The following is an 18,768-nucleotide window of genomic DNA, read 5'->3' on the forward strand; positions in this document are numbered from 1 at the left end:
CAGCTGGGCCTCCTCACACAATTAGCATGTAATTATCCCGTGTGATGGGCAGCCAGTGAAGAGCCAGCTGACACGTTGCATCGCTGACCCGCGAGTCAGAGATCAGCGGGCGCACAGAGCAATGCAGCGCGCTCCTTAATGATGCAATTTACATATCTGGCCAAGCAGCTGTGTATTGCAGAAGCCGTGCTGTGCGATATGCAGGACATTATTTACACTGGTCACTGTGTGCTTTCAGTCCTGAGAAACTGCAATGGCACTGATGAAAGGGTTCTGGAAGCAGTACAGGGTCCCCTGCATACATATTTGGTCAATAGCCGCCAAATATTTTGTTTTCGGTGCAAGTGGCTGACCATATATGTCCTACCTCAGAAAAGGATTGTGCATGCTGTATCACACAAACACAATCCTTTTGTTTCCAGTTGAGTTAAGCAACTTAAGGCCCCATACACATTTGAGCAGAATTCTGGAAGCATCACAGGGTCCCATGCATACACATTGGGTCAATACCCGCCAAATTCGTTGATTTCAGTGCAAATGGCTCCCCATCTATGTCCTACCTCCTCTAACAGGAAAGGATTGTGCATGCTGTAAGACACACACACACAATCCTTTTGTTTCCAGTAGAGTTAAGCAACTTAAGGCCCTATACACGTTCGAGTGCGGTTCTAGAAGCAGCACAGGGTCCCACGCATACACATTTGTCAATAACCGCCAAATTTGTTGATTTTGGTGCAAATGGCTGACCATCTATGTCCTACATCAGAAAAGGATTGTGCATGCTGTATCACACAAACACAATCCTTTTGTTTCAAGTAGAAATAGGCAACTTAAGACCCCATACACTTCAGCGGAATTCTGGAAGCCGCACAGGGTCCCATGCTTACACATTGGGTCAATATTCTCCAAATTGTTGATTTTCCTTGCAAATAGCTGACCATTTATGTCCTACCTCCTCCAATCAACTTAAGGCCCCATATACATTTTGAGGAGGGTTGTGGAAGCACCACAGGCACAGGGTCCCACGCATACACATTGGCTCAATATCCGCCAAATGAGTTGCTTTCGGTGCAAATGGTTGACCATTTATATCCCACCTTCCCCAACAGGGAAGTTAGGGCATGCTGTATCACACACACACAATCCTTTTCTTTTAAGTGAAGATAAGCAACTTAAGGCCCCATACACGTTTGAGCGGGGTTTTGGAAGCAACACAGGATCCCACACATAACAAATTTGGCGAATTTTGACCCAATGTGTATGTCCCACCTTCCCGAACAGGGCAGTTATGGCATGCTGTATCACACACACACACACACACACAATCCTTTTGTTTTCAGTGAAGATAAACAACTTAAGGCTCTGTACACATTTGAGTAACCTCAACCAAATCCACTGATATCGATGGAGTCCTCCGATTCTCACCCAACATCACACAGCATGTCCTATTATTAACTGTTTATCCTATCCCCACTCCTGTGTATGGGAGCACTGAGCGAGACAGTTGAGGCCGACATTACTAAAGTTTATAGGAGGCTTTAATTTCTCTCCCTATTGAAAACACAGGCATGCTTTGCTGAGCGGAGCATGTATAAGTATAGGGGGAGCAGGTGAGAAGGTTTCTGGAGGAATGTTATACGTGATATACGGGCACCTGCAGCCAAATCTCCGACGTTTACCTGTCAATAAGGGCCATTAATGGCCACCGATTTGCTACTATTTGGTGGTCGTTCATTGGTCAGTTTAGACCCTCTCTAGAATTCTACAGAACGATTGTTAATACGATTGTTCTGTGCACATAGTAATTTGGCAGCAGCACATCTCCTGTTTATAGGATTACAGGGGGCAATGTGACGTCGATAATGATTTTTGAAGCTTGCATTTTGCTCATTTGGCGGGTGTTTTGCTCGCCTATATAGATAGGCAATGAGCTCTTGTCTAAATAGACCCTCTACAATGACTTTTCAGTTTCCTTCCTAGTCCAGCTCTTAAATGTCTCGTACATGCCATAGTAAAATGGTAAATATGGGCCTTTGATATAATTTAAAATGGACAAATAAAACTTTTCTATATTCCCATAAAAGTAAATATGCAACAAGCTAAACAAAAATTCAGTAGTAATACTATATCATTTCTTTTTATTTTGAAATCAGTCGGACATGGTACATTTCTACTGACTCCTACTCTAACGTAAAGTGACTGTCAGCACTGGATGACTGTCCAAACTAAGCACAAGTACTCGGTGCACCCTTGTTTTGGTCAAACATCTAAATTCACCTTCCCACCTGCTTCACCCTTCTCTGGCTCTATGAAGCCAGAGCCATCAATCAAAGAGAAGGGGTGGGGTGAAAACAGAGGGAAAACAAGCTGGTCGGAAGTTGCTCTTAAATGTTTGGCCACTGCAAAGGTACACCTTTTCCTGTGCTTGGTGTGAGCAGTCTGTGCTTGGTGTGAGCAGTCTGTGCTTGGTGTGAGCAGTCTGTGCTTGGTGTGAGCAGTCTGTGCTTGGTGTGAGCAGACTGTGCTTGGTGTGAGCAGACTGTGCTTGGTGTGAGCAGTCTGTGCTTGATGTGAGCAGACTGCTTGGTGTGAGCAGTCTGTGCTTGGGTGTGAGCAGTCTGTGCTTGGGTGTGAGCAGTCTGTGCTTGGGTGTGAGCAGTCGGTGCTTGGGTGTGAGCAGTCTGTGCTTGGGTGTGAGCAGTCTGTGCTTGGGTGTGAGCAGTCTGTGCTTGGTGTGAGCAGTCTGTGCTTTGGTGTGAGCAGTCTGTGCTTGGGTGTGAGCAGTCTGTGCTTGGGTGTGAGCAGTCTGTGCTTGGGTGTGAGCAGTCTGTGCTTGGGTGTGAGCAGTCTGTGCTTGGGTGTGAGCAGTCTGTGCTTGGTGTGAGCAGTCTGTGCTTTGGTGTGAGCAGTCTGTGCTTTGGTGTGAGCAGTCTGTGCTTTGGTGTGAGCAGTCTGTGCTTTGGTGTGAGCAGTCTGTGCTTTGGTGTGAGCAGTCTGTGCTTGGGTGTGAGCAGTCTGTGCTTGGGTGTGAGCAGTCTGTGCTTGGGTGTGAGCAGTCTGTGCTTGGGTGTGAGCAGTCTGTGCTTGGGTGTGAGCAGTCTGTGCTTGGGTGTGAGCAGTCTGTGCTTGGGTGTGAGCAGTCTGTGCTTGGGTGTGAGCAGTCTGTGCTTGGGTGTGAGCAGTCTGTGCTTGGGTGTGAGCAGACTGTGCTTAGGTGTGAGCAGACTGTGCTTAGGTGTGAGCAGTCTGTGCTTGGTGTGAGCAGTCTGTGCTTGGTGTGAGCAGTCTGTGCTTGGCGTGAGCAGTCTGTGCTTGGCGTGAGCAGTCTGTGCTTGGCGTGAGCAGACTGTGCTTGGCGTGAGCAGACTGTGCTTGGCGTGAGCAGACTGTGCTTGGCGTGAGCAGTCTGTGCTTGGTGTGAGCAGACTGTGCATGGCGCGCGAGCAGTCTGTGCATGGCGCGCGAGCAGTCTGTGCATGGCGCGCGAGCAGTCTGTGCATGGCGCGCGAGCAGTCTGTGCATGGCGCGCGAGCAGTCTGTGCATGGGCGCGAGCAGTCTGTGCCGGGTTGGAGCAGTCTGTGCTGGAAGACTACCTTTAACTCATAGTTGACTATCCTGATTGGCTTTGGTTAAAGGTGTACTCTAGGCTCTTTTCTTGCACACGGTTTCTCCTAGGGCCTCCATACACTTCAGATGGTTGTCGGCAGACCGCTATCTTTCCCAGTTCTCCCATACACAGGAGGGTTTGTCCTGCCGAATGCACCTGTGTTCTCTGTGGAAAAAGCCGCCATAGGAACAAAACGATCGTCAGTCCGAATTCGGACTTGCCAGATCCTTTCCTCCCCGGACATTATTTATCAGGTGCCCCCATATACACTAGACTGTTGAATGAACCTGTCTCTAATGTGTATGGGGGCCTTTAAGTGTTGCCCCTTCCGTTGACTATTTAGGGTGCCTTTGTGCATTGTTTGCCGGTTGTGTAATATCAGCTGATGCGTGACGCCGGAGGCATTTTAAGAGATGAGGCACAGAAAAGGTAGCAGGCACATTAGACCTCTCAAAACCTGCCAGAATTCCAATCAGGAAAGATGATTAAAGTAGAGAGCAGACAACGTCTCCCGCTCACCTCCTCGTCTGCCGTCATTCACACTTGATTGACTTCAACCTTTCAAGTACAGAAGTCTTTCTCTTATTATTCAAGGCCAGGCAAGGTTTTCTAATTAAAGTGTATGAAAACAATTATAGAGCTGTCTTGTGGAGCTGGAATTCTCCGAGACTCTGCATACAGCTTTGCTCTCGCCGGGTGTGGGGATTTAGCGGACACATATTCCTCCCCTTGCCTTTAAATGAGAATGTGTCCGTGCTTGTGATCCCGCTCGCTTCTCCCTGTAATGTCCACACGGAGGAGAAGATCAGACAAGGAGGCTTTTGTTTCTTCTTCGTTTGATTCCTCGGCATTGGACTAAAACCGCGTACGCAATATTAATTAAGAATAGTAACACACGACACACGTTGCGGCGCGCCGGCACCATCCGCGCCATGTGCAAATAATAACTGATGGCAAATAAATCACCATAAAATCAGACTAATTAAAACGTGTATTCTTAATTTCCTCTGTCGCAGAGGCTGGAAAATATCACTTGTTCAATTGAACGCTGACACGAGACATGTTTTCCTGTTTGCTTGCCATCTATTCTGTCACCACATTTGAAGACGTTCCTGACGAATCGAGTCCATGTGGTTTTCGGAGTCTGCTTTATTATTATTAACCCCATTGTGTCGACGCTTTTTTTTCTTTTGGGGCTAATGATAACCGATCCTCTTGTGTCTTCACAATGCGCCCCCCCCCCCCGACCCCCCTCCTCGCTCCGTATGTATCTCCCAGTTTAAGGAAACAGGCTGCTCCTTTCACTCAGGAACATGGTGCACTCGTTTATCTTTAGCAGTCTGAATTAATTAGGGGTGTTAATATGGGCTCGGTAGATTGAGGAGGGGAACAGGGGGGCTTCCCGTGCGTCCGTGTAATTGGCTGCCCCACAGCCTGTGACAAAACACTCTTTTGTGATCAAAGTCAGGATTCTGTGGAAAGAGGGGAAAAAAAAAATATTAATTAGAAGATTATTCTTTTAGTGTGTAGTGATAATTAGAGCAGGCCACCTCCTGAGTGATGAGGGGTCTGTCGAGCAGCTGGGGACACTCTCAGAGACATTCTTTGGGGTGAGACATTAATACCCTGTCTTTTCTTGTCTAGGTAACTTCTCCGGAGATGCTCATGCCGAGCAGTATGTTCTTACCGGTCAGCTCACCGGAGAGGGAGAAGGCTGCACCAGCGTCCGAAAATACAGAAAAGGTCTCAGGTAAGAGCGCGTCATCTTGCTCCGTAATGGAGGTGAACAGGGGTCACATTATGACCCGTCGGATACTGCGACAAGTCATAGCCAGTTGGTTTTTCTGTACCCCGTGGGTCCCAAATGACCTTATCTAGCCACATTACGTTCCCTTGTAGCGACTGCAAAAGACGGATCAACCAGTGTCATGGCTGAAATCATCGCTTAGGATTCAGTTCCACTTGTGTTTTGCACAGGCGAGTGCAATCCGATAAAACATCACACCAGTGCAAAACTATGGGCTATTGATTTCTCATGCCATAGCGGCATGCAGAATGAATCGCAGCATGCTGCGTTTGGCAACGATTCTCGTCTCACACACCCCCATACACGTTTATGGGAGTGTGTGACACATCGCACTGCACTCACATGTCATCCGACTGCAGTGTGATGTATGCAGAGACAGGCTGGGGAGGAACTTGAGAGAAAGTGCTCACTCTTCTCCGCGGCTGTGATCCGATCACAAGATCGGATCACAGTCGCATAACACTCAGCAGACGCTCAAAGCAGTGGGTCATATTAGCATATCGCTTGCATCGGAAGCTGTGCGCAAGTGGAACCGTACCCTTACTGTGACAGTACCCTGTGGGCCCCAAGTGACCTTATTTAGCCACATTACGTTCCTTTTTAGCAACAGCAAAAGATGAATCAACCAGTGTCATGGCCGAAATTGTTGCGTAGCCTCTGACTCTTTTGCAATATTTTTTGTAGCCTTGTAAAAAAAAAATGTACATTTTTGGGGGTTGTGCTTTTAAATTTTTTCATGCATTTTTTTTAATGCATGAAAAAATTGACACTGACAGCCCCCAAAAATGCACCCAAAGTGCAAAAAGAAGTATTTGCAGTGCATTTGATAAATCCTTACTGGCTTACAGCTAATATTTAGTTGCAGCGTTTCCCCCCCATAAAAAAAGTGCAATGTGTGAGACCACCCTAAGGCCCTGTGCACACGCTGCAGTTCTTCTATATATAATTTGCCACTAGGGGCAACTAGAGGTACCCTGACTCAAGATCTTTAAAAGATAGCTTTTATTAATCAATTAATTGGCTTGCATTAAAAAGACACAAGGGCAAAGGGTATTAACGATATTGATTCCTCATGTAGGGGCTACAATTGGCCGCGGATCAACTGATACACCTCCCTTAATTCCTACATAGCCATTGTCATTTCCTACCCCCAATATCTGCTCAATTAAAATTCCTTGCTATAAGCTTATGTTTCGCAATAACTGGCTTCATCAAGGACTAAGGATGCAGTTTTTGACACAGTTTTTTTTTAAAATCTGCATCAAAATCTGCATGCCTCTCCCGAAGCTAGCAAATTCTATGGGATTTTAGATTTGCTGTGCACACGGTGCATTTTTTTTTCCGTGCGGCTTTGATGCAGAAAAAATCTGCAGCATGTCAGTTATTGGTCTGGTTTAGCAGCGTTTTTTCACCCATTGACTTCAATTCATTGACTTTCTTGATGGGTCAAAAAAAAAGATCAAAAACTGCATCTGGTATTGGTGCGTTTTTTTGCCACAGCGTGCAGAAAATTTCTACAGCGTGTGAACATAGCCTATGCTGGTGTGTTGCATGCCAAAATCAGAAGAGGATTCCAAAGGAGTGGGAAGTTTAAAGGAAGGACTTTAGGCCTAGGACACAAGGCGAGAAAAACGGTGTAAGTGCAATGCGAAAAAAAATTGCATTCCTCTCAGACCAATATTATTCTATGTGCCCGCTTCCATGAGCGATTATTTTCTCAGCCCTAATTGGACCGGCAAAACAGTTGCAGCATGCTGCAGGTGGAATGCGATCCTGTTTACCTTGCACCCACACAAGTCTATGGGGTGAGAGAAACATCGCACTGCTCTCGCGTTACACCAGTGTAACGCAAGAGCAGTGTGATTTTCACATCAGCTGGCAACGGAGGAGATAGGGAATTAATCCCTCCCTCTCCTCCACAGCGCCGGCCCTCCTCCCCAGCGCCAGCCCTCATCCCGCAGCTGTGGTCTGATCGCACGATCGGACCACAGTCCCATGACACTCACTCGCATGACACTCTGCTCCCGCTGTGCTGCGAGCGTGAGCCGAGTGTCATGCGAGCACTCGCACAAATCCTTGTGTGGTCTCTGCCTTATACTTCTTCTTCCTGATGGATCCACTTCTGATCCTTAAACAAAAACTGCATGTGTGTTTTCAGCCTTAAAAAAAAAAAAGCAAAACGATCCAGTAAACTGGGTTAATGCACACCGGTACTTACATGGTCTTGTTTTTCTTCTTTCTCAATAGAACCTGTTGAAGCCGTGTCTAAGAGTGCAGCTGTTCCTGAAGGGGCTGAGCTGAGCGCAGAACAGAAAACACCTGCAAGTGACGGTAACTCTGCAAGAGAAGACTCGGGATTCTTATGTTGGAAGAAAGGATGTAACCAAGTGTTTAAAACCTCCGCTGCTCTCCAAACGCATTTCAATGAAGTTCACAACAAGCGCCCACAATTGCCGGTCTCCGACCGCCACGTTTACAAGTACCGCTGCAACCAGTGCAGCTTAGCTTTCAAGACCATTGAAAAACTTCAGTTGCATTCACAGTACCACGTGATCCGCGCTGCCACCATGTGCTGTCTTTGCCAGAGAAGCTTCCGCACATTCCAAGCTCTTAAGAAGCATCTGGAAAGCAGCCATCTGGAGCTGAGCGAGTCTGACATCCAGCAGCTGTACAGTGGGCTTTTGGTAAATGGAGACATTACAAATGTGGGAGACGCTTCGATGGTAGACGATCAGAGCATGCTGGTAGATGATGACAAGGAGGATGAGAGCGACCTGGAAGATAAGCAGAGTCCCACCGGGAGCGACTCTGGGTCTTTGCAAGAGGACTCCGGTTCCGAACCCAAACGAGCACTTCCTTTCCGTAAGGGCCCAAATTTTACAATGGAGAAGTTTTTGGATCCATCCCGACCTTATAAGTGTACAGTATGCAAAGAGTCATTCACCCAGAAGAACATTCTGCTTGTCCATTACAATTCTGTATCTCATCTGCACAAACTTAAAAGGGCCTTGCAAGAATCAACTTCTGGCCAGCCCGAGCCCACCAGTAGCCCAGATAACAAACCATTCAAATGTAACACGTGTAACGTGGCTTACAGCCAGAGCTCCACGCTTGAAATTCACATGAGGTCCGTTTTGCACCAAACCAAGGCCCGTGCTGCGAAACTAGAGGCGGCCAGCTGTAGTAGTAGCGGAGTCAGTGCCAACAGTACTTGTACGTCTGCAACCTCCACAACCACCTCAAACTCTGTCAGTAGCAGTGTCACCACTATTTCAACCTCCACGACCACAGTTACACCTGCCGTGAGCTCCAGTTTTACGAGCCAAGCACCTACTGAACCAGTAGTCAACCCTTGCACCACCAGTATAATTTCATCATGCCCTCCTGAACATAAAGATATTAATCGTAAAAAGTTAGCAGATTTGATAGCCTCACGGCAGCATCAACAACAGCAGCAGCAGCAACAACAGCAAGCCCAAACATTGGCACAAGCCCAGGCGCAGGTGCAAGCCCATCTGCAGCAAGAGCTACAACAGCAAGCCGCCATCTTGCAATCCCAACTCTTGAACCCAACTCTTCTCCCTCATTTTCCCATGACCACCGAAACATTACTTCAGCTTCAGCAGCAACAGCACTTATTGTTTCCTTTCTACATCCCTAGTACAGATTTCCAGTTTAACCCAGAAGTCAGTTTGCCCCTAACTAGCAGCACGCTAACTTTAACAGGGAGTAGCGCCGGTTTGCTTGAAGACCTCAAGACTCCATTGCAACTTGCCCAACAAGCTCATCCACACCATTCACATCTTCTTCAGCAGCAGCAAAGCCAGTTGTGTATGTCTGAGACTCACTCCACTCTTTTGCAACCATCAGAACAAAAGAACAAAAGTATAAAAGAAAATTTAAAGGAACTAAAGAAAGAAAAAGAGTTGTCCGAAAGAGCAGAAGAAATGGCGGCAATTAGTGAGCCCCTACCTGATTCTTTGAAGTGTAAAGAAAAGAAAGACTTTACAACCGGTTCCTCTTCGGAGAATCTTTTGCTTCCGCCTCGTATTGCTTCAGACGCGCGAGGGAATGCCACCAAAGCCTTGCTTGAAAATTTTGGGTTTGAACTTGTAATTCAATTTAATGAAAACAAGCAGAAAGCGCAGAAAAAGAACGTGAAGAGCGATCAAACCGATTGTTTAGAGAAATTGGAATGCAGTTCATGTGGAAAGCTATTTTCCAATATACTTATACTAAAAAGCCACCAGGAGCATGTCCATCAACGATATTTGCCCTTTAAACAGCTAGAGCAATTTGCAAAGCAATACAGAGACCACTATGAAAAGTTATATCCATTGAGGCCCCAAACTCCAGAGGCACCCCCACCACCGCCACCACCTCCTCCACCACCACCTCCGCCCCCTCCTCCCGCCACTCCACAACCAGCTATCACACCAACCATCCCTGTCTCCGCGCCTCCACTTACCCCACCTAGCATCTCGCCAGCACAGTCATCAGTGTCATTAGCCCAACTATCAATGCCAATGGAATTGCCAATCTTTTCACCCCTTATGATGCAAACGATGCCCATACAGTCCATGCCAGCTCAACTGCCGCCACAGTTGGGGTCAGTGGATACCCTTTCTGCAGACTTGGCCCAGTTGTATCAACATCAGTTAAATCCCAGTCTACTGCAGCAGCAAAACAAGAGACCACGGACCAGAATTACAGACGACCAACTAAGGGTTTTGAGACAGTATTTTGATATTAATAATTCCCCGAGCGAGGAACAGATTAAAGAAATGGCTGATAAATCTGGGTTGCCCCAAAAAGTTATTAAGCACTGGTTTAGAAACACCCTTTTTAAGGAGCGTCAACGCAACAAAGATTCCCCTTACAATTTTAATAATCCTCCAATTACCAGTCTAGAAGAACTGAAGATGGATTCTAGGCCTCCATCTCCAGAGCCTCAAAAGCACGAGTACTGGGGAAATAAGAGGTCTTCCAGAACACGCTTTACAGACTACCAGCTTCGTGTTCTCCAAGACTTTTTCGATGCCAACGCTTATCCAAAGGATGATGAATTCGAACAGCTTTCCAACCTACTCAACCTTCCTACACGTGTTATTGTTGTCTGGTTCCAAAACGCCCGTCAAAAAGCACGAAAAAACTATGAAAATCAAGGAGACGGCAAGGAAGGAGAGAGACGGGAGCTGACGAATGACCGGTATATCCGTACGAGCAACTTGAACTACCAGTGTAAAAAGTGCAGTTTGGTGTTTCAGAGGATATTTGACCTCATTAAACATCAGAAAAAGCTATGCTATAAAGATGAGGATGAAGATCTGCAGGATTATAGCCAAAATGAGGACTCCATGGATGCTACGGATATGTTAACTCCATCAAGTTCTACGTGCAGCACTCCTATGCCGTTTCAATCTTTTAGCACCGCAGCCTCGACTTCCACAAACACAAGCTGCACACCATTCTCTCAACTTTTAATGGACACTGACGAACCTTCAATGTATAGTATAAAGTCAGAAGCTACCCATGATGATAAACCAAAGCATTTTGAATTTCCAAGGACACAGCAAAACCAAACTCAAGAACAGCCACAGCAACCAAAGCAAGAGCCGCAGCAGCCTCAGAGCACACAGTCTCAACCTCCGCAGCAGGATCAATCGGAACAAAAATCTAGCACGACGCCACAGAAACTTCCCCCGATTTCATCTCCATCTACGCAGCCACAAACCTCGCACTGTTCTATGACCCAATCAAGCCCAAATACGGTTCACATTTCTCACCATCCTATGAAGCCTCTACATTCGTCTACCCCGCAACAGTTGTCCAATTTGTCCCATCAGTTAATCCCATATCAATGTGATCAGTGCAAACTGGCTTTCCCGTCCTTTGAGCATTGGCAAGAACATCAACAGCTACATTTCCTTAGTGCTCAAAATCAGTTCATACATCCACAGTTTTTAGATCGACCAATGGACATGTCTTTTATGCTTTTTGACCCCAGTAATCAACTTCTAGCAGGACAGCTGCTTTCGGGAGGGCTTTCTCAAATGCCAACTGGTTCAGCTACTTCCCCTTCAACACCATCCTCCACAATGAACTCTCTCAAAAGAAAGCTAGAAGAAAAAGCTAGTGCAAGTCCAGGGGAAAATGATAGTGGGACGGGTGGGGATGAACCACAAAGGGACAAACGATTAAGAACCACAATTACACCAGAACAACTAGAGATTTTGTACCAGAAATATTTGCTAGATTCTAACCCAACCCGTAAAATGCTGGATCACATTGCCCATGAAGTAGGATTGAAGAAGAGGGTGGTTCAGGTGTGGTTTCAAAACACTCGAGCAAGGGAACGAAAGGGCCAGTTTAGAGCCGTCGGCCCAGCGCAAGCTCACAGACGTTGCCCATTTTGCAGAGCTTTATTTAAGGCCAAGACTGCACTGGAAGCTCACATACGATCCAGACACTGGCATGAAGCGAAACGAGCTGGCTATAATATGAGTTTATCAGCAATGCTTCTTGATTGTGATGGAGGAATCCAGATGAAAGCAGATCTTTTTGACAGTAATGCATTTCATAACCTGCCACATAGCAGCAGTGATGGACAATGTATTTCCCTTTCCCCAGTAAGCAAATCCTTGGATCTGTCTCCTCGGACACTGCTTAGTCCATCATCCATTAAAGTTGAAGGCATAGAAGATTTCGAAAGCCCTTCCATGTCATCTGTTAATTTAGGATTTGATCAGACTAAGTTAGACAATGATGATTGCTCCTCAGTGAATACTGCGATAACTGACACCACAACAGGAGACGAAGGAAATGCTGACAACGACAGTACCACGGGCTTACTGGCTGACAACAAATCTGCATCTGTAACCAGTGAAGGCTTGCCAAAATCTGCCATGCTGGCAATGTCTGAGTATGAGGACCAAATGTCTTCTGGATTGGTCAGTCCTGCTCCTAGCTATTACAGCAAAGAATATGAGAATGAAGGCATCATTGATTATAGTGAAACTTCAAGTCTTGCAGATCCTTGTTCTCCTAGCCCAGGAGCAAGCGGCTCAGCCGGCAAGTCAGGGGACAGCGGAGATCGACCTGGTCAAAAGAGGTTTCGAACACAAATGACAAATCTTCAGCTGAAATTACTCAAGTCCTGTTTTAATGATTATAGAACGCCAACCATGTTGGAGTGTGAAGTCCTGGGCAACGATATCGGACTGCCAAAGAGAGTGGTCCAAGTGTGGTTTCAGAATGCCCGGGCAAAAGATAAGAAGTCCAAACTAAGTATGGCCAAGCACTTTGGAATAAACCAAACAAACTATGAGGGACCCAAAACAGAGTGCACTTTGTGTGGTATTAAATACAGCGCCCGCCTGTCCGTGCGTGATCATATCTTCTCCCTACAGCATATCTCCAAAGTTAAGGAAGCTATTGGAAGCCAGTTGGACAAGGAAAAAGAGTACTTTGATCCAGCCACCGTACGGCAACTAATGGCTCAGCAAGAGTTAGACCGAATTAAAAAAGCCAATGAGGTTCTGGGTTTGACTCCGCAACAGCAGAGTGTGTTCGATAACCCTTCCCTACAAGCACTCAATCTTCCAACACCATATTCAACTCTACAAGGTATCCCTCCAGTACTGTTACCCGGTATCAACAGCCCGTCTTTGCCAGGATTTACTCCTGCTAATACAGGTGGGCACAAGACAAACACAATTAGTTGTGAAAGTGTCCTGATATCAATTTGGATGTGACGAGTGTGAAACTGAAATAATAGAATTCTAAATTACATTTTAGCTAATTTACGTAGATCAGAAAAACAACTAGTAAAATATTCTAGAATGGGTGGCTTTTCAGGGAATCCCAAATCGATCATTCATGTTGTAGGCATGGACAGCTTTAGAATATTATCTGAATATATTTTCTAAAAGCAATATATATTTTCTTTATAATATTGGAAATTAGCTCACAATAATCCTATACTAGCCAAACGAAAACCATCTGTAGGTCGTTGTTTCGGGGTTCTTCCCATTTGTTAGTACAGTGTAGTCTACCGGTTGGCTGAGATGAGAGACAGGTTGGCCATACACATTAGATGGCTTTCGGCTAAATGTTGCTTTGGCCTGATAGATTTCAGTCGAGTCTCCCATACGAGAACCATCTGTAGGCAGCTTTTTCAGGGTTCTTTACATTTGTCAGTGCCGAGTAGTGTAGCGGTTGGCTGAGATGCCAGACTTAGGTTGGCCATACACATTAGATGGCTTTCGGCCAAACGTTGCTTTTGCCCGATAGATCTCAGCTGAGACTGCCTTACACAGGAAGGCTCTCTCAGCCAATAGCTTCTGAGTTCTCTGTAAAAAAGCTGCCGGCCGACAAGTTGTCTTTGGGAGAACAATGTGATCGGCAGTCCAAAATCATGGATGTCGATTGACATCTCTCCCAACCAACAGTTGGCCGATTCCCCAATACACATTAGACCGTAGGCTGAACCTATTGATATCGGTGGGTTCAGCTGACTTTAGTCTACTATGTATTGAGGTCTTTGTGGAGACGTATTTTGCTCCATGGGAAACAGTATGCATCATTCATGTCATAGGCCTGGTCCATTTTAGAATATTATCTTAATATATTTTCTTTAAAATGTTGGCAGCTGTTTCGGGATCTTTTTATTTGTCAGTACCGACTAGTGTAGCAGTTGGCTGAGATGGGAGACTTTGGCTGGCCATTCACATTAGATGGATCTCAGCCGAGACACCCATACGAGAACCATCTGTAGGTAGCTGTTTTGGGGTTATTTACATTTGTCAGTACCAAATAGTGTACCGGTTGGCTGAGATGAGAGACTTGGGGGTACTTTGCACGCTGCGACATTGCTAGCCGATTGTAGCGATGCCGAGCGCGATAGTACCCGCCACCGTCGCACATGCGATATCTTGTGATAGCTGCCGTAGCGAACATTATCGCTACAGCAGCTTCCCACGCACTTACCTGCCCTGCGACGTCGCTCTGGCCGGCGATCCGCCTCCTTCCTAAGGGGGCGGGTCCTGCGGCGTCACAGCGACGTCACACGGCAGGCGGCCAATAGAAGCGGAGGGGCGGAGATGAGCGCTACGTAAACATCCCGCCCACCTCCTTCCTTCCTCATTGCAGGTGGGACGCAGGTAAGGAGATGTTCCTCGCTCCTGTGGCTTCATACACAGCGATGTGTGCTGCCGCAGGAACGACGAACAACATCGTACCTGTCGCTGCATCGGCATTATGGAAATGTCGGAGACTACACCGATGATACGATAACGAAGCTTTTGCGCTCGTTCATCGTATCAAAAAGGTTTTACACACTACGACATCGCAAGTGACGTCAGATGTGCGTCACTTTCGATTTGACCCCACCGACATCGCACCTGCGATGTCGTAGTGTGCAAAGCCGGCCTAAAGGCCCTGTCACACACAGAGATAAATCTGCGGCAGACCTGTGGTTGCAGTGAAATTGTGGACAATCAGTGCCAGGTTTGTGGCTGTGTACAAATGGAACAATAAGTCCATGATTTCACTGCAACCACAGATCCGCCAAAGATTTATCTCTGTGTGTGACGGGGCCTTTAGGATGGCCATACACATTAGATGGCTTTCAGCTGAACATTACTTTGGCTCGATAGATCTCAGCCGAGACTCCCATACACAGGAACACTCGCTTGGCCAAGCACTTCTGAGTTCTCTGTGAGAAAGCCCCCGGCTGACAATTTGGATGTTGATTTACATCTCTCCCAACCATCAGTCGGCCGACAACCCCATACACATCAGACTGTAGACTGAACCCATTGATATCGGCGTGTTCAGTTGACAGTAGTCTACTGTGTATTGAGGCCTTTGTGGAGACGTATTTTGCGCCATGGGAAACAATATGCAAATTAACTCTCTTCCAAAAGGAAGGAAAACTATCTTGTGCAATCTAAAGCAGACACCCATCGTCAGCCAGCTGTTTGAATTGAAAGATTTAGTCAAGTGCAACCATAGTAAGCGTCCTGTAAATGTGCAGACAGGTTTTACTTGCTTGGAAGAAATGCATTGATTAATGGCTGCATGTTTGATAAAAAATGGCTACTAATGAATGTTATCATGTCTGGTGTTTTTTTTTTTTTTTATTTGATGTGATGCTTCTGAAAGCTTTGTCCCATCAGGTATAATATTGATGAGAAGATTAATACATTCATGGCCGGACCAGTCAAAAGCCAAGGCCTATATACCCGTATTCTGATTACTGATGCCATTGTACCTAATTAGACAGCACTTTGACGATGTTGCACATTAGTCCATGTATCGTCGGTGACTAAATGGATGACTACGTCAATCTTTTAATGTTTTAGTTATTTTTAGCTCATGGCTCTGTAGTAGTGTTACTTTAGTATAACAGAGCAGGTCAGAACGATCGGGATTAATGAGATATATTGTAACTAATTAGACAGCACTTTGACGGTGTTTCACATTAGTCCCTGTATCGTCTGTGACTAAATAGATGGCTACATCAATCTTTTAATATTTTAGTTATCTTAAGTTCATGGCTCTGTAGTAGTGTTACTTTAGTATAACAGAGCAGATCAGAACGATCGGGATTAATGAGATTTATTGCGACATTGTACCTAATTAGCACTTTGACGATGTTGCACATTAGTCCCTGTATCGTCTGTGACTAAATAGATGGCTACATCAATCTTTTAATATTTTAGTTATCTTAAGTTCATGTCTCTGTAGTAGTGTTACTTTAGTATAACAGAGCACATTGTAACGATCAGGGTTAATGAGATCTATTGCAACAGGACTATATAGGAAGAAGCCTTTAGAAAATACATAGTCAGAATCCAACCCGAATGGGTACACAATGCATCACATCTGCACCATAGACATATGTTCATATTTACAGTATCTTTTCATATGTTTTCCATATGCCGAAAACGTCTGACTCTTAGGTGTCCTTGGGGTAGGCCAACGCAATCCAAATTACGCCATTGTCAGAAAGGCTGTCCAACTTTTTGCTTTTATAAAAGGGAACAGAAATGTTAAAAAATGACTGCATGTGGTTATTGGCCATATGCTATTAATAATGAAAGCAGATTATTATTACAAAGCGTAGATTATTTATCCTCGCAGCTAAAAGTCTGCAAACGTAATAACAATTAACAATCTTCTTCGAAACGATTCGTTCTAGTAATTTTTTTTTTCTTTTTCTGTGATTTTTGTTTACAGCTTTAAGTTCTCCAAAATCCAATGTGATGGGTGTATCCAACACTACGATTCCTTCACCTGGACTTCCCACTTCCGGGCAACCAAATAAACAGCCTCCCAAATCATTAAGCCCCAACATCCCTTCACAGACTCCCGCTCCCCAAACGCAAGAGTTACCGAAAGAAAAAGATGGCGAGAAGGTGAAAGAGAAGGAAAGGGTGAAAGGCAAAGGGGATCCATCACCTGTACTTAAAAAAGAGAAGGCGGACCCTCCGGCATCCACCTCCATCTCGATGCCCGGTATGGAGTACGTGGTCGATCCATCCCAGCTGCAGGCTTTGCAAGCAGCCTTGACGTCAGATCCATCCGCCTTGCTCACTAGTCAGTTTCTTCCTTACTTTGTTCCTGGCTTCTCTCCATACTACAGCGCACAGATTCCAGGGGCTCTGCCGGGCGGTTACCTACAACCGATGTATGGGATGGAAGGACTGTTCCCTTATAACCCAGCAATCTCCCAAGCTTTGATGGGGCTTTCACCAAGTTCTTTGCTTCAACAATATCAGCAGTACCAGCAAAGCTTACAAGAAGCCCTCCAGCAGCAGCAGCGCCAACTCCAAATGCAGCAGCAAAAACAGCAGCAGCAGCACCATCACCATCATCAAAGACTGCAGCAGCAACAACCCAAAGCAAGCCAAACCCCAACACCTTCTATTGTTTCACCCTCTAACAAAGGTCCTGCCAAAGACTCCCTAAAGATGGAAGAACATAATCCTGCAGCCCTTGAGGTATCGCACTCCAACAAGCCCCCAGAAGTGGAAAACCAAGGTGCGGACTGTCTCTTGGACCCGCTTATAGTCCCAAAGGTGCAGTACAAGTTGGTCTGCCGGAAGTGTGAGCTGAGCTTCAGCAGCGAGGAGGCGGCTATTAGCCACGTGAAGTCCCTCTGCTACTTTGGCCAATCTGTGGTGAACCTGCAAGAGTTTGTGACATGCGTCCCCACTGGTGACAGTAGTGGCTCCTACCGCTGCTTAGGCTGTGAGGCCACGCTGTGTGGGGGCGATGCTCTGCGTCAACATCTGGACTCACCCTTGCACAAACACAGAACAATCAAAAGAACAGCAAGAAATGCCAAAGAGCACCCTAGTTTATTACCTCACTCTGCCTGCTTCCCCAATCCTGACACCGCATCTACCTCTCAGTCTGCTGCTGACTCCAAAGCCAGCCTCTCACCCCCTTCCCCTTCGGCTTCTCCCCACGCCTCCACAAAGACTTGGTCTCACAGTACTCCCAGAAAACCTCCTCCTCTCCCCACATTCTCCTCATCCTCAACAGTTACCTCAAGTCCGTGCAGCACCTCAGGGGTTGCGACCTCCTTTCCAACAGACGGTTTCTCTGAGGAATCTGATTCGGACCTCAGCCAAAAGTCTGACAGGGTGGGAAGTCCTGTAAGTGCTCCTGAGAACCCGAGCTGTCACGAGGACGGCTCTCGAACTGCTGTGGGAGTGGGTTCTTTACGACTGTAGACTTCGGAGTTGGACGATGATATAATAATAATAATAAATATGAATTTTAAATAATAATAATAAAAAAAAAAGATAAATAACAAACCAGTTTCACAAACAAAATACTGCAAATTCCAAAGCTTTTAACCAAAAAAAAAAAAGAGGAACCCTTCCCTTCCCCAGTATGGATTTGGAACCCTTCCCTTCCCCAGTATGGATTTTTTCATTCCTGCACCTGACCCACTGCCCTGTTTTCTTCCCTCTACCTAGTGTCACATTGGGCTGTTACACAGGGAACTGGGCCCGAATCCCCCCTTATTTTTATTTTTTGTCCCCCTTTTCGTGGAGATCGGCAGCCCTTCTGGCTTCGTTAAGAAGAAACCAATGGAATTGTGTTATTCTCAGGTCAAATGTTCACACCGTGTTCTGACTCTGGTCTTGGAATTTTATATATACATATATATGGATAGGGATATATATGTGTGTATATATGTATTTATTTTATTTTATTTTTTTTCCCTTTTTTTTTTTAAGTAATTGCTAACTTAACCGGGCAGAAAAAAAAAATAAAAATAAAAAATAAATTCAGGACTGGGTTTGAAAAAAAACAACAAAAAACGCCTCCCATGGG

General features: G+C 45.9%; 1 protein-coding gene across 3 annotated transcripts in view; it reads left to right on the forward strand.

The window, feature by feature from the left end:
- The window catches only part of ZFHX3 (zinc finger homeobox 3), a 174,779-nt gene that overhangs the window by 155,095 nt on the left and 916 nt on the right, over positions 1-18,768 (forward strand). For all 3 annotated transcript variants that reach the window (XM_075326029.1, XM_075326027.1, XM_075326030.1), the window contains exons 8-10: positions 5,253-5,358; positions 7,663-13,110; positions 16,657-18,768. The exon at positions 16,657-18,768 is cut by the window's right edge and continues 916 nt beyond it. In XM_075326029.1, the coding sequence (XP_075182144.1) occupies positions 5,253-5,358; positions 7,663-13,110; positions 16,657-18,158 (7,056 nt within the window). In that variant the 3' untranslated portion in view covers positions 18,159-18,768. The remainder of the gene's footprint in view (positions 1-5,252; positions 5,359-7,662; positions 13,111-16,656) is intronic.

Source organism: Anomaloglossus baeobatrachus, chromosome 10 (genome assembly GCF_048569485.1).
Source record: "Anomaloglossus baeobatrachus isolate aAnoBae1 chromosome 10, aAnoBae1.hap1, whole genome shotgun sequence".
NCBI classification, from domain to species: Eukaryota; Metazoa; Chordata; class Amphibia; order Anura; family Aromobatidae; genus Anomaloglossus; species Anomaloglossus baeobatrachus.